General features: G+C 39.5%; 1 protein-coding gene across 1 annotated transcript; it reads right to left on the bottom strand.

The window, feature by feature from the left end:
• Positions 1 to 4,484: 4,484 nt before the first annotated feature.
• ctsla (cathepsin La) lies at positions 4,485 to 15,355 on the bottom strand. Its single transcript, XM_072585907.1, has 8 exons — positions 15,257 to 15,355; positions 14,421 to 14,544; positions 13,372 to 13,494; positions 12,911 to 13,066; positions 12,604 to 12,828; positions 9,562 to 9,730; positions 5,452 to 5,569; positions 4,485 to 4,829 (listed from the first exon to the last, which is right to left on the bottom strand). Exons 2-8 carry the CDS (start codon positions 14,541 to 14,543, stop codon positions 4,730 to 4,732), a joined length of 1,014 nt encoding a protein of 337 aa, XP_072442008.1. The 5' UTR covers position 14,544; positions 15,257 to 15,355; the 3' UTR covers positions 4,485 to 4,729.
• Positions 15,356 to 16,723: the final 1,368 nt, after the last annotated feature.

Raw genomic sequence — 16,723 nt, 5'->3', positions numbered from 1 at the left:
CAAAAGCACAGGTTGGGACGGGGTGATCAAAATGGAATTGGCAAGAGTACAGGCCCAACATATTGCCTTTACAGTACAAAACAACAACAATTTTAAAAGGGAGAAGAACAGACAAAGGAAGCGCATGGCGAGGTCAGTGCAGGAGAGAGAGAGAAAGAAACTGACACAGCAGTGAACCTGCATAGTTACTGCCTTTGCTGTTTGAATTCATGTATCGCTGGAAATCGGAGTACATCTGGGAAAATTAACAAACAGTGAAATTCACAACTGATCCTGGAGGAACTGTTTGGGCAAAGTTTACAGCACAGGAGCAGATAAGTGTATTGTTTTTAAGTGAGACCTACAGAAAGTCTGCAGTAGTAATTAGAGTGGGTTCTTTTTTGATTATATGTTTTTTTAGATATGTCTCTTGATTAAGTTCAAAATATAAGCCATAACTATTAATTTAACCTGGGACAGTGTTTTGTGGAAGAATAAGATGGTGTTATTTTCTGGTTTTGTAGATTGTAAAGTAGCAAAAATGGCCATTAGTAGAGTGATATGCGCTTCTTGTCAGATGTGGAAGTTTAAAGAGAGTTTAAGGGTTACTGCGGATTATATCTGCAATAAATGCTGTTGGTTGCAAATCTTGTTGGTTAGAGAGACAGTTAGAAGCAATGAAGAATTTGCAACAGCAACAGTATGTGATGGGTGGCAGTTATAGGAAGGGGGGAAAGTCTCAAATACAGTCACATAGATGGGTTAACTCCAGGAAAGGTAAGAGAGGTAGGCAGCTAGTGTAGGAGCCTTCTGTGGCTTTACACGTTTCAAACAAATATGCTGTTTTGGAAAATGTAGGGGTGATGGATTCTCAGGGGAACATAGCAGGAACAGCCAAGTTTCTGGTATTGAGACTGGCTCTAATACTACGAGGGGTACGTCGTGTTACAAGAGAATTATGTTAGGGGACTCTCTAGTCCGAGGTACAGACAGATGTTTCTGTGGCCAGCAGCCAAAAATCAGAATGGTGTGTTGCTTCCCTGGTGCCAGGATCAAGAGAACTGTGCATTTATCCAAAGTAAAGTCCATCTGCCACTCTTCAGCCCATTGACCCAATTGATCAAGATCTCTCTGCAATCTTGCATAATCTTCTTCACAGTCCACTTTTGGTGTCACCCACAAACTTATTACAGCTTTCATATTCTCATCTAAATCATATTAGATAAATGACAAATGTAAATGGATCGATCCCTGTGGAATACTGCGGGTCACAGGCCTCCAGTCTGAGAAAAACCTTCCACCCTCTCTGTCTCCTGCCGTTACGTCAATTTTGTATCCAATTGACAAGTTCATCCTGAATCCCACGTAATCTAAAGAGAAAATGCTGGAAAATCTCAGCAGGTCTGGCAGCATCTGTAAGGAGAGAAAAGAGCTGACGTGACGAGTCTAACTGACCCTTTGTCAAAGCTAAAACAAAAAGGGAGAAATAGGGAGGTATTTATACTAGGCTGAGAGAAGGTGAGTCATGGCTCCAGAACGTAAGATACCAATAAAGAGGTGATAATGACAGTGCATGGAGAACCTAGTATAAACACCTCCCTAATTTCTCCCCTTTTTTAGTTTTGACAAAGGGTCGGTTAGACTCGAAACATCAGCTTTTTTCTCTCCTTACAGATGCTGCCAGACCTGCTGAGATTTTCCAGCATTTTCACTTTTGGTTTCAGATTCCAGCATCTGCAGAAATTTACTTTTATCCAGTGTAATCTAACCTCACTAATTAGTCTATCTTGTGGAATCTTGTCAAAGGTTTTACTTAAATCCAAGTAAACAATTTCTATGCTCTGTCCTCAATCAATTTTCTTACTTCCTGTATCCCAGGAAACAAAGGGAGGAAATCACTGGGGCCCTGACCCAAATTTTTAATTCCTCTCTTGCCATAGATTAAGGGCCAGAGGATTGGAGAACAGCTGGCATGATTCAATTTTTCAAGGTGGTAAAGATAAACCAGGGAATTAAGACCAGTGAGTCTTTCATCAGTGGGAGGAAAACTATTTGAAAAATTCTGGAGAGAATTAATCTTTATTTTGAGAGGAAAGGATTGATCAAGAAACCATGACTTTGCTCTAACAAAGCTACGCCTAACAAATCTGGCTGAATTTTGAAGAGGAGACTAAGTGTGAACATCAGGATGGTGCAGTTGATATGGATTCCAACAAGACTTTTGACAACAACCCAAATGGGAGACTGATATAGAAAGGTAAAAGCTCATGGGGATTCAGATCAACTTGGCAGGATGGATCCAAAACTGGCTTAGTGATGAGGCAAAGGGTAGAAAGTGGTTTGTGTGACTGGAAGCCAGACTCTGATGGCATAGCAGAGGAATCATTCCCAGGGTCTTTTCTTGACCATGATATATCCAAATAATGTAAATTAGAATGTTAGTAGTGGGATGATGATGATGAATAATAATTCAGTTTGTATGTGGTCAGCAGTGACAAAAGTCTTAGGGTACAGAAGGAAATAAACGTTTGGGCAGATGGAACTTAACCCTGGTAAGTAGGAGGTGATACAAATAATAAGACAAGGGAGCACTCAAGGAAATGCTAAAACTCAGAAGTTCAGAGTGTGTTTGGGGTGCTTGACCACAAATCTGTTAAAAGGTGTCAAGGCAGGTTAATAGTTAAAGCAGCACACATGACACACCTTTACCAGTTGAGGCATAGATTACAAGAGCAGGGTGGTTATGTCTGAAGCTGTAAAACAACTTCAGTTAAGTTACAGCTGGATTAGCTTGTGCAGGATGGTGACCACAGTACAGGATGGGTGCGATTGTATTGTAGGGGATACAGAGGAGTGACCAAAATATTGCTAACTGGATAAGCTCAGGTTGTTTTTTGAGCAGAGAAGGTGGAGGGCCCTGTTAGAGAGGTAAACGTTTGGGGACACAGACAGTTGAAGGATCAATGACAAGGGAACACACTTTTAAAAAAAAAGGTAGAAAGTATGAGGTTTAGAAGGGATGAGGAAACATTTCATACAAGGGTGATGGCATCTACATGCATTGCCTACCAGGCACAGGTGCAACCCTTAAAGTATCTGCACAAGCACGAAGTTTCAAAACATTCAAAAGCTATGGACTTGGTGTGGGAAAGTAGGACCCGTACAGATGGTATTGTTTTGGCAGATGGATTCAATGGGACTGTAAGAAATGTTGCCAATGCAATGCTACAGCAAGAGATAACTAAGTGTTTGAAAAGAAGTCAAAAGAAAGCAAAACGAGTTAGGGTACAATTGTAGAATATTACAATTAGAAGAGGTGACATATTGAATGTTAGCTAGATAGCATGCTGAACTACAAATCAGGACTGTTCCATAATCCACGTTATAACTGATCAGAAATACATTTTATGTCCATTCCTAATTGTAAGTCTTGACAGTGATGCTCACATCCTATGAATAAAGTATTTGCAAAAAGCAATACTTACTCCATCCATGTTGGCCAGATCATCACTATGGTCATAGCAGTGTGATATAATCAGCTCATCGCTGGAGCATTATATAGCAAAAGCTTTTTTGATTTGGAGAGCACTTGCGAAAAAAATACATTTTAAAAAAGGAAAATGAGGAACATATTAACCTCATGGCATTACAAAAAAAAAACAAAAGGCAGTACATGAACACCATTTTTATTTTTTTTAAAATCAGGATAAGAAAGCCACTTTAAAAATGCATATGGAATTGTTTCAGTTATGATAGCAGCAAATTCAATAGTACCATTCAGATAATTGGATAAGTACTTGAAGGGAAGAAAATACAAAAAGTTGCAGGGGGAAGAAATATACAATGGATGAGTGATAGTAGAGCTTTCCAAAGAACCAACAAAGCACCACAGACTCAATGGCATCCTGTGTGCAGTATTAATTCATGTGCAGTCTCTAGCAGAGATTGAAATATCCAAGGGCTAGTCTAGTGTTTGATTTCTCCCCCTCCAGGAGATTCTAAAGTTAAGTACCAGGACCTGTCCTGATCTGCAGTACACAAAGTTGTCACCCAGTTCTCAGAATTCCATCATTACTACATTGGAAGCTTATTTTACGAGGTGCAGGGCAGAAGACAGGACTAGACATCCTACAAAGTCAACATTCTCATTGTTCTTGATCTTTCTTAGAAGCAACTCATGCACAATTGCTGTGTTGTGGATTCATCAAACACCCCTCCAGTTGTAGATATTGTTCCATCAGAACAGCCTATTTTAAATTCATGATAGCTACTCAAAACATGTAGATTTGGAAGAATTCATATTAACAATGGACATAAGAGCAACATTTTATTGTGCATTGCTCAGCAGTTACACAGTTTAAAAACACTAAATGACAGTTAGTTAAACATTTCATTATAAATGAATCAATTTGGCATGAAGTACTTCATAAAACAGCTTATTTAAAAATTATAATTATGTAACACTAGCTGAAAGTTAACATTTATGTTGCTTCCCCCCCCCCCCCCCCTGCCCCCCATCTGTTTCCAATGGTCAGGCCATTCAAACCAGTCTTCTTTCAATTGAGAGTTTTCTAGTTTGACAACAGAATCCAATAACAAAATCAGAACAGCTCCAGATAAAAGGAAAATTCAATTCCGGCAGGGAAATAATAGAACACCTTCATGTCTGGGACAGCTGGCTTATTGAAACGTCTAGAGCACAGCATCTTAATACTCATTAACTTATATTTCAAATAAGGCAATTCAATATTTATACTAGAGGGTAGCTTGCTGCCGTTGCAATTCCACAGTTGTTATGTCTGTTTCTGGCCATCAGTATATATCCTTTGTCACCCCACTGGTCACTCCAGCTATGAAACAGGAAAAGAAAAATTAACATATATTCAGACAAGAGACAGGGTCCAAGCAACCACTCAGACTGAACTTTAATATCCTCGATTATAAACTAGAAAAATAATGTTAATTATTACCTTATTTCTTTAATTTATACTTATTCTTTGAAAGTCTGTAATGCTTTGTTTCTTCTACTATTTTGTACCCAAATGGCATGGTGGCTCAGTGGTTAGCACTGCTGCTTCACAGCATTAGATTCCGGCCTCAGGCAACCGTGTGGAGTTTGTACATTCTCCCAATGTCTGCACAAGTTTCCTCCCACAGTCTAAAGATGTGCAGGTTAGGTGAATTGGCCATGCTAAATTGCCCATAGTGTTTTGGAATGTATAGGTTAGGTGTACATGTCAGACAATAGAGCAGGGGAATGGGTCTGGGTGGGTTAAGTTTCAGAGGGTCAGTGTGGATTTGTTGGGTGCAAGGGTTTTTTCCATACTGTTGAGATTCTGGTGATTCTATGGGGGTACTTTTATACTTATGTGTAGAGACATTAGACACTTTTCACTACACTCCTGTGCTTAAAGTACACATGACAAAAAATCTAAATCTAAAAGTTAAACTGGACACTTAATAAAGGGGTACCTGTTTTTTACGATCCAAAATTTATCTCCATCTACGTCATCTCTTTTATAGCCATATCCTACTACTAGTACACCATGGTCAAGGTCTTTTGAGCTGCAGTCAGCTTCATAGTAGATACCTAGCAATGAAAAAAATAAAAGTTAAGTTTCAATCTGGACTTGAACAAATATATTCCCATCATACTGGGTTTCTCCAGTAATTTTTTATTCTTGTTTCACCAGGATGATGCTTGCGATGGAGCATTGCAACTGAAGAGACTGGACGAGCTCAGGAACTTTAGAGTAGAAAAAGTGTACACCTCTACAAGGAACCCCTCAAAGTTATGAAGGCCATGGACAGGGTAAACAAAAACACGAACGATTCTCCTTAAGTCAAAATGATCAATAAAAAGGAGACACTATTTTAAAATAAAAAGTAGGAAGTCTGGAGGGCATTTGAGGAAAAGCTCTAGCACCCAGTTGATGGAATCTGGAATGCATTGCCTGGAAGAGGATTGGAGGCAGGAAACCTCAACCTTTTAAAAAAAATTGGATGAGCACCTGAAATATGTCATAACATAGAACACAAAGGGACTCGTGCAGAAAAAGTGGGACTAGTATATTTTTGGTGGTGCAGCCTTGATGGGCCAATGACCTGTTTTGCACTGTATGATCCTTTGATTATTCTATGAGAGACCAAGCATTCAACTTTTATTTTCTGTCAGTGTTTATTTTCACATCCATTTTGCTTCAAGTCTTGTACAGAAGTCAATTTGGATAAACCATCTGCCTATTAAGAAACAACACAGCAACTGCTGGTACTGTAGCAGGCCATGGCATTGAAAAAAAGACAGTGCCAGTAATCCTCATTCTTAAAGTAATCCCAGTATAGAGTTTGGATACAATATAAAATCGACCATTAACTCCTCAGAATGGCCAGATGGATTTTCAACCAAGCTATTGCAGTACAGGCTAATATTTTTGGACTTGGGCAAAGAAGTGGAAGAGAAAAGGAAACTGAGTGGTTAGCAATGCTGCCTCACAGCACCAAAATCCCAGGTTCGATTCCAGCCTTGGGCAACTGTCTGTGAGAAGTTTGCACATTCTCCCAGTGTCTGCGTGGGCTTCCTCCCACAGTCCAAAGATGTGCAGGTTAGGTGAATTGGCCGTGCTAAATTGCCTTGAGTGTTTGATGCATTAGTCAGGGGTAAATATAGGGGAATGGGTCTGGGTGGGTTGCTCTTCGGAAGGTCGGTGTGGACTTGTTGGGCTGAAGGGCCTGTTTCCACACCATAGGGAATCTAATCCAAAAATCAGCATGGCTTTGCCTTAAGACAAAATAGAATCATTTTTCTAAATCACTTACTGGTTGGTCATTGGGTGTGATTGTCATTTTCAGATCAAGTCCTTCTCTTCCCAGCCCACCAAATAGAATCAAGATAGTTTTATCAATGCAGGTTAATTTCTTTCAACTTTGGACAGTTACATCTGAAACAGCCATCAAACATGTTTGTAGGCAGCTAGGACATGGGCATAAACAGCCCACATAAGACAAAGACACAGATAGGCAGACAAACCATACAATAGTATTTGTAAGGAGATCTCAGTTTTAATTTTAAACTTTCCAAACATAGACTAGGACATAGTGTTAAGGGCAAGCCCTTAACAGAGGAAGCCGCACAAGGAAAAAAGGTTCTGATTAAGTATGTAGATGTATCTACTAGAGAAGGTATAAAATTTGTCCTGCCTTATTTCCCCAAGAGGTCAAGTGACTTGAGGGGTCAGTGGGGGGAGCACTTTGTGACCGGCGACCATATGGTCAGAATGACAGAACATAATGACAGAAAAAGATAGACCAGACCTAAAAGTTAAACAGGAGTAAGGCCAGTTTTGAAGGTATTAGGTCAGAACTTTCAAAGGCTGATTTTGGGATGTGGATGTTTGCAGGTTAAAAAGGGTTGCATGGAAACATGAAGCCTTCAAAAGAGAGAGAGTCCAGAGATCGTATGCTCCTATTAGGGCAAAGAAAATGTTGAACGACTAGAGAAATTGAGGATGCAGTCAAGAAAAAGAAGGAATCATATTTCAAGTATAGACAGCAGAGATAGAATGATTCTTGAGAGTATAAAGGGAGTAGGAGTGTTAGTGGGAAAATCAGGAGGACAAAAAAGGGAACACAAAATAACTTTGGCAAATAGGAATAACGACAGGTGAAGTGCAAGAAGACTACAGGTTGGCTAACCTTGTGCTACTAATTAAGAAGAAAGGTGGCAAAGAAAGGCCAGGGAACTATAGACTGGTCAATCTGATATCAGTGGTGAGCAAGCTGTTGAAGGGAATCCCAAGGGACAGGATCTGCACAGCAAGGACTGGTATTTGGAACTGCAAGGACTGATCAGGGATAGTCAACATGGTTTTGTGCAAGGAAAATCATGTCTCACAAATTTGGTTAAGTTCTTTGAATTAGTAACAAAGACGATTGATGAGGGTAGAGCGGTGAATGTGATCTATATGGACTTCAGTAAGGCATTAAGAGAACGTTCCTCATGGGAGGCTGTTGAGCAAGGTTAGATCACATGGAATACAGCCAGAACTAGCCATCTGCATACAGAACTGGCTCGTAAAAGGTAGAGAGGGGGTGGTGCTGAAGGGTTGCTTTACAGATTGGAGGCATGTGACCACAGGGTGCCACACGAATCAGTGCTGAGGGCACTATTTTGTCATTTCTATCAATAATTTGGTTATGAACGTAGGAAGTATGGTTAGTAAGTTTGCAGATGACACCAAAATTGGAGGTGTTAGTGGACAGTGAAGAAGAGTACCTCAGGAGTACAGTGGGATTGTGATCAGATGGGCCAATGGGCCGAGTGGCAGCAGATAGAGTTTAGCTTAGACAAAATGGGAGGTGCTGCATTTTGGAAAGACAAATCAGGGCTGGTCTTATAAACTTAATGGGAAGGTCCAGGGGGGTGCTGCTGAACGAAAACAAAACGAAATTAACACCAACAGCACCACCTTGCAGTGCAGGTTCACAGTTCAGAATCACACATACATAGGACAGTAAAAAAAAAGTGTTCGGTATGCTTTCCTTTATTGGTCAAAGCACAGAGTGTAGGTGTTGGGAGATCATTTTATGCCTGTACAGGACATTGGCTAGGCCAATGAGTATTGCATGCAATTTTGATCTCTGTTCTATAGGAATGTTCTGAAAGTTGAATGCGTTCAGAAAAGATTTACAGGAATGTTGCCAGGGTTGGAGGGTTTGAGTTATAGGGAGAGGCTGAAGAGCCTGGGGCTGCTTTCCCTGGAATATCAGAGGCTGAGGGCTGCCCTTTCAAAAAAAGTTTATAAAATCATGAGGGGTATGAATAAGATAAATAGACTGTCTTTTTCCTGGTGTGGGGGAAGAAAATGAGTCCAAAACCAGATGGCACAAGTTTTAAAAGAGGGGGAAAGAATTTTAAAAAAAAAAGAACCTAAGGGGCAACTTTTTCAAAAAGAGTTCGGTGTGTGTATGAAATGAGCTGCTAGACAAAAGAGTGAAGGCTGGTACAACTACAATTTTTTTTTTAAAAAAGGCATCTGGATGGCGATATGAATAGGAAGGATTTAGACAGATATGGGCCGAATGCTGACAAATGGGACTAGATTAATTTAGGATAACTGGTTGGCATAGAGCAGTTGTACCAAAGGGTCTGTATCCGTGCTGTACATCTGACTTTATGGTACCTTGACTCATTGGTGTATCACTAAGACCAAATCTTCTCACTTGTGAAGAGACCAGAATCTGAAGGATCCCAAATACCACTCCAGAAACAGCAGTGCAAACAGAATGTACACACAGTCAGGAGTTAAAAATTACTCTCAAACTATATTACAGTTATCACCTACTTGGTAAGATGATGATATTAGAGTCAGAGTATCTTAACATTTCACACAATGATATCCATGAAAAGTCATTACCAGAATGAATCAACCGTTTTCTCTCCATGGATACTTCTAGACTAGCAATGCATTAAGTGTTTTGTGTTTATTCAGAGTTCCAGCACATTTTTCTTTCATAGTAGGTAAAAGAAATCCTGTACATATGGTTAGTGACTATATTTCAGCAGTTACATCAAGTGATTCTTACCAGATTCATAGAACTGGAATGACTCATGGCTTGCATCAATGGCTACAGAAACCGGTCCAACTTCAGCAACCGCTTTCATCATGGCTCTCTCGTTACCACTGGCAATATCTACAAACCCAGTATCATTAGCAGCATTGTATGTGGGATCATAGTGACAAGGATTATCATCCTAAAATAGAAAAGCAAAATACACAAATTAAAGTCAATGCTTCAAAATTAGAAATAGGTTTACAGCCAAACGGAAAGAAAATGGGTACTTATTGCATCAATTAATTAGGAAAAAACCTCTTTGGAAAAGTTCGAGTGGAGAGAAAGATTGGGCATTACAGTGAAGTACACAATTCAGACTAAGATACAGGGTTGATGTCAGCCACGTGCAGTTAGGAGATAGTGAAGGTATCACAGTGGACTTCAGCATTCTATAAACAAGACAGTCAACCAACTATCCAGTCATACCTAAAATGTATTGATGAGAAATTGGCACTGGAGGAGTTGTAACAAAAGAAATAGCACAAAGCTCCAGAGAAAAATACCCTAAAAGTATTGTATCTTGGTAGTCATAATTGAACTAATAAAGAATAAAAATCTAATTATACCAGTTCATGGTTGTTGAAAGCTAACAGTATTGCACAAATTCATAGTACTGGTTATTGTGCTAGTAAACAGATGTAGATCTGGCCAAGAAACAGAAGATAAGATAGATTCAGCTATTCATAACAACATTCGATACTATGATACAATCACTCATAAGAAGCCACAATATACGCACAGTCAGTAAAGTTACCAAGTTATGAATTATCAGCACTGATAGATGTGAAAGTATTTTCCATTTTATGGTAACCACTCATACACAAAGCAGAAATCTACTGCTTTTGTTTAAAACACATTAAAACAAATGTTCTTGGCATATTGTGTATAAGAATTTGAGCAACAGTCAACATAAAATCTCTCCACTGGGAGAGGAACATTACAAAAACTGTAAAGATAAGGTTTGGTAGTTAGTGGTAATCATCGCAATGTTCATGGAAACATGCAGTCAAACATACTTGGGAGAAGCCAGGATGAGTACTTCAATTTTTTTTCCCCAATTACTAAGGTTTTCAAACAACAAGAGGCAAATAAATGAACTGCAAATGTCTGGATTTGTTCATGTTTCAGTACCATTGTCACCTGATGAGGTGATGAGACTTGGCAGGAATTAATGTGGTAAGGGCTTTTGTTTAAATAAGAAAATCTCATTGGGTGCTGGTGCTTATTTTGGTGCTGGATTTTTATCCGTCTTGTAATGAAGGAATTGACAATCAATTATGAATAACCACAGCCTTTTTAACAGTATAATATTTGTAATTCAGTTTGCACCTCATCGTTACCTGAAGTGGAGCATTTCACAGGGCAGTTTGTGTCAACCATAATGCAGTGGCTCTGGAGTCACATGAAGGCTGGATCAAGATAAGATGGTAGGTTTTCTTCTCTCTAAATCGTCAGTGATCCAGGTGGATTTGTGACAGCTGACAATGGTTACGTGCCCAACTTTAGACTAATTTATAAATCCAGGTTTAATGCGGTGGTTGGATTCAAACCCATGTCCCCAGAATACTAGTCAGGGCTTCTCAAATGCTATTGCAGTTATTACCACATCACCACCTCCCTGAAAACATTCTTCCAATCTTATCTAGGTGTAGCCAGAGAATCACATACAATGGTTTTCCTTCCTATACCTGTTCCACTACCCCTACAGTGAAACTTGACCCCCACCCTTTTTCTTATGCATCTACTCCCAGTAGCATTAAGCAAAATAGAAACAGCAGTAGCAATTTAGCATTTTGAACCTGCTCCCCTTAATAGGATCATTCAAAATACCAGTTTAGCAATTTCACATTCCCATCTCCTCCCAATAACCTTTGATTTCATTGCCTAACAAACAAAAGCTACCTCTCCCTTTTAAAAAAAAGTCTTCAATCACATCTCCTTCACTGCCGTCCAAGGCAACATTCCAAAAGATGCACAAATTTTGAAGTTTTCTTCACTCTTTACAGGGTGACACTTAATTTTAAAACAATGCCCCTAATTCTGAAGTCATCCATTGGAGAAAACATCCCTTTTCAAGTGCTGCTAGTTATGACATTTCAGGATCTTATACACTATGGGCAAGCCCAGTCTGTATAGATTTATCTTACACGGCAATCTACTCAATTTGAAGGCATTACTATCTTTCACATCCATTCTGACAAAATCAGCTTTTCTTCACTACCACTCCTTGTTTGGACTCTCCCAGTCTGCTTATCTGACATTCAACACTGCATGAGCAGATGATTTCCTCAATTAAAACATTTGAATGTACACTAAACATTTTTTTTAAAAACAACTACCAACTCCACCTCGATCTTTGGCAAGTTTGATTTAAATCAGTCTGTTATAAAACCGATATCACATTTGATCCCAAGATAAAAAAGTTTCCAACTGTCAATCCCATCACTCAAACTGCTCATTGCCATAAATGTTACTGGACTTTCAGATGCAGACAAACAGAGATGGATGAAGCTCAGAATTCAAGTCTTTCCTTATGGATCAGGCTATTCCAATGCACAATTGCCGATACATATTCCACTCCTTTAAACCTGGAGGTCATCTAAAACTACTGCCTATGTCCAAACTTGTAGAAGGCACTGTGCTTGCTAACCTACATTATGTCTAGAGCAATTAATACATCGATGTAAAAATTCTCATTCTTATTTTCATAAGATCTTACAGGGCAGAAGCCCAACTCCTTCCTATTGTAGAAAACTATTCTAGTACCACAACCATCTGCAACATCAGTCCCCCTCTAAATCTGATCTCAAACGCACGTTCAATTTTAGGTATTCCACAATTTGCCTCAGATCTCCCTGGACCTCCATGTGACTTTCTACCTCAGATCTTTTTATTAAAATATAAAAGCATATATAATATGAAGCAGAGTGAAAGAAAATATGGCTACACTAAAACTGTCAACACTGAAATTCTGGAATTAAGTTGGGTGAATGGCAAGCATTTAAAGTTTACCGTTCCAAGATAAGGATAGGACTCCTCGGAGTCAATTCCGCCATTATCCTGTACATATTGGAATGCCTGGTCCATCAGTCCACCATTACATCCTTCATTTCCCTCAGGTTTAGAACAATCCACAAGATTCTGTTCACTGAGTGAGACAAGCTTGCCAGTCTTTCTGAAGTGCTGGCCTTCAAGGGCTCCGGTGGTACTGAATGCCCAGCATGAACCACATTGACCCTATAAAAATAGATGGTGTTATTATATTGCTTTCAATTTGTAGCAATAACTGGATTGCACTGTATAATTCATAAATAATGACCTGGTCTTTAACTGGAGTGACATATCCATGTTCACGCCAATCAACCTTCCTGGGTGCCTCCAGAAAGTTGGGCTCCAAATATAGAGAACCTCGAGTCTTCTTCACAGTTTGTTTTGACTTATACCCATTCATAAGCTGTCTGAATTCTTCATTCGGCTATAGAGCAGAACACATACTCATTACAGCAAGAAATTTCACACTGAAGTGAAACACAAAATCATTTAGGAAAGCATATGTACTGTACATTCCTAAAGTAGGTTTACTTAACTATTGAGAGCACATTTCACAAATAAAAACACACTCTACATAATATCATTCCCAATTCATAGTTACAATATAGTTATATTAACTTTGTTTGAGACTGAGAATAGCTTTATTATACAGTAGTCAGATTTTATTATTATGTATAATTAGGGATTAGGACACCATGAACATTTCTAGCAAGACATTTAACTACCCACCATGTCTCCAAAGTGGTTCATTCCCATTTTGAATGAATGTTTTCCAAGTGAATATTCTAAGTTGTGAAGTTCAATTTTTCGAAGGTTCTTTTCCCACACCAGTCTTCTCCAACCTTCTTCTCTCTGAAAGAAGACTATAAATTATAACCTCCAGCTTGACACCAAGCCAATTGAGATATTTGAGTGGATGGATACAAGTTTAGTCAAAGCATGCTAGTTAGAGAAGTATAACCATCTTAATTGAAAAGCACGGCCAATAATGAAGTTTTAAAAATCAAAGTACAAATAAGGCCAGAATTAGATAAGGGTTGTGAAGTTCAGGAAAATCACAAGAATTAGGGTACAGAGCAGCAGGAAGGATTTCAAAACGAGGCCAAGAATTGAAAGTGGCATTGCATAACCAGGAGACAATGGCCAAACAGAGGCATGAAAGGTGAATAGGGCTTGGTGCAAGTTAGACCACAAGCAGGGATTTGGATGATCTTCAATGTACACAGGCTGGTACTTCGTATGTTGCAACAGTCAAGCATAGAAGGAACAAAGGCACAAGTGGCAGTCGAACCAGATGAATTGAGTCATCCAGCACAGAAAGACCCTTCGGTCAGTAGCTATGGAATAACTTATAACAGGGAGTGCAGACAATAGCTATATTATTTAAGCAGAGGATCAATCTCCTTATCTCATATTGGACGAGCAGCACACCAGACAAATTTGTAATGGTGCAACACAGCATTTAGTGTCCTTTTGGCATTTGTGGAAACTAATGCTATATGTTTTAAAGATATCAGCAAAGGGTCCAAGGGTTGATTAGGGAATACCAGAGGTAAATGAATCAGGAACTCAAAAGAGAAATCACTAAAAAAGTTACAATTAGATAGCAGAGAACCATTCTGCCAAACTGTGCAACAATGGAACAAGGTGTGGTCAGCCATGCCAAAGGATGCAAACAAAGGAAAACCGACTTACGTCAGTCACATAGGATGGGATTCCTATGATGTAGATGAAAACTCAGCCAATAAATTAGACAAGATTTATGAAAACCATATTACCTGCTCATAACTTTTGTGATGCCAACTCTTCCACTGCTTCCAAGGTTCATTCAATAGAGGATTGAAGCTTGGGGCTGCAAACACTCCCATCCAGCACAAAGGAAATACATAGAAGATCTTCATCCTAGGGAAGATCATGGATGAAAGTTCACATCGCCCCAACATTAAGTATGATGTAATCAGCTCAGAGCTTTATATTGTTCTGTCCCCAGGTAACAGTGGACTTTGGGTGTAGTCCAACATATGACATGTACTTTTAAGAGCTACATAAACCAAAAAAAACTTTTTAAAAAAAACTCCCGGATCAATAGGAATTCAAAGATTTATTCACCCAGCAGTTAATATAGCAAATTGGCACTTTCCATTCAAAGTAATCAATCGGATAAATTTTCGCTACAACGGGGATAACTTTGTTTTGCAGGATTTGTAACTCCCGGATTATAAATCTAAGCATTTGCTCTGAGTCAGGAGAGCACGTCATACTGGAGCTGAGCCTAGCTACAGAACAGACAGCATTTCGTAAGGATTTTTGGAAAACCACGCAAAACCAGGTCGATTGATTCACTAGTAACCGAACCAAGACGAGTTTTCGTACCAATTGAACTGTTTTTTTTCTGGGGAATAGACTGTAAGGCTCAATTTCATTCGCTCAGATAAGGAAAGGCCGAAATATTTCCAGCAAAATGTTCGATTTAGCTGCATTTTAAAAGAAAAACACAATACATTGTCCCTGTTATCCCGGCTTTTCCGAGCCAACCGATTTAGAAACAGCCCAGACAATATCGAATTCGCATAATTTTGGCTCTACATTTAAAAAAATAAAACCTGACACTTACTTTCTGGAGTAAGGTATTTGGAAAAGCAATGGTCAGAAGAGCGATTCCAGTGATGCAACTGAACCACAATCCCGTTCTCCTCCTGCTCCCGGACCGCGCTCTAAACTACTCGCGAGCGCCACCTCTATTTATAAAGGCCCCATCTCCAGCTGGATACATTCTCAGCGCTGATTGGCGAGGCCGTGCGATCACGTGTTACCACACCCAGTCACGAGACTGGGTGTTCAGCGTGATTCACATGACAAGGTTGGACCGTCTGCGATGTGTTCGTGAATGTTGTCGACAATGTTCTGGGGTGCGCGAACAGGAGGGGCGGACGTGCTGTGAACCACATCTATTAAACTGAAGTTAATAACTTCTTAGATAGTCTTCAACTATGAACCTTTATTCTGGGTTTTCATCTTCCTAGCTATCATTAAGTTTGGATTTCGATTATACCTGCAACACGCTGGTAGTTCTCAGCAGGATCGTCAAAGGTGTGAGTGAAGTAGTAAATATTGATGAGAAACTGAAAAAGGGATGAGAGTCGGGCTTTTCCGTCCTTGCTTTTACCAAATAGAAACCCTGACGTTTCCGGGATGAAACAGGGAAATCGAAACTTAAGGATAAGGAAAGGTTTTCTTACTCACCCAAGGGTAGAGTAAGAGCTTAACATGAGTTGGCGCTGCAGCTGATAGATCACATGTTTTTATAAGTGAACCAACAGTAAATACTGCTGAGAAAAGACTATTTTCATGTGTTTGTCAGCTCGAGAATTAGAACTTTTGAACGAGCAGAAACCAATTAATATTATACAAGTGTTTCATTCATACACTGGCATTTAGATAATGATTTTAATCAGTAATCTCAGTGAAGAAAAAATATTGTATGCACTTATGTCGCAATCACAAAACGTTAGGCCAGAAATCAGGGGAGTTGACTTTTGCACCATAGAGTCAAAGAGTGTGATGCTGGAAAAGCACAGCCGGTCAGGCAACAATCCAAGGCCAGGAGAGTCGATGTTTCAAGCATAAGCTCTTCATCAGGAATAAAATCACTCTTCGACTCTGATCTCCAGCATTTGCAGTGCTCACTTTTACACCACAGTCATATAGCATGTAAGTAGATCCTTCAGTCCAACTAGTTCACGCCATGTACCCAAACTAGCCTGCCTGTGCTTGGACCATATCCCTCCAAACCTTTCCATTCATGAACTTATTTAAAATGTAACATTGTAACTATACCTACATTCATCACTTTCCCTGGCAGTTCATTCCACACATGAACTGTGTAAAAACAAAAGTTGCCCCTTATGTCCTTTGTAAATCTTTATTCCTCTCACCTTAAAAATATGTCCCTTAGTTTTGAACTCCTCCACCCTCCGAAAAAGACCCTTATCATTCACTTTATTACTTACAGTGTGGAAACAGGCCCTTCAGCCCAACAAGTCCACACTGACCCGCCGAAGCACAACTCACCCAGACCCAT

Source organism: Chiloscyllium punctatum, chromosome 2 (assembly GCF_047496795.1).
Source record: "Chiloscyllium punctatum isolate Juve2018m chromosome 2, sChiPun1.3, whole genome shotgun sequence".
In the NCBI taxonomy this organism is placed as follows: domain Eukaryota; kingdom Metazoa; phylum Chordata; class Chondrichthyes; order Orectolobiformes; family Hemiscylliidae; genus Chiloscyllium; species Chiloscyllium punctatum.
The sequence above is the reverse complement of the archived record's forward strand: the minus strand, read 5'-3'. Positions and strand labels throughout refer to the sequence as shown.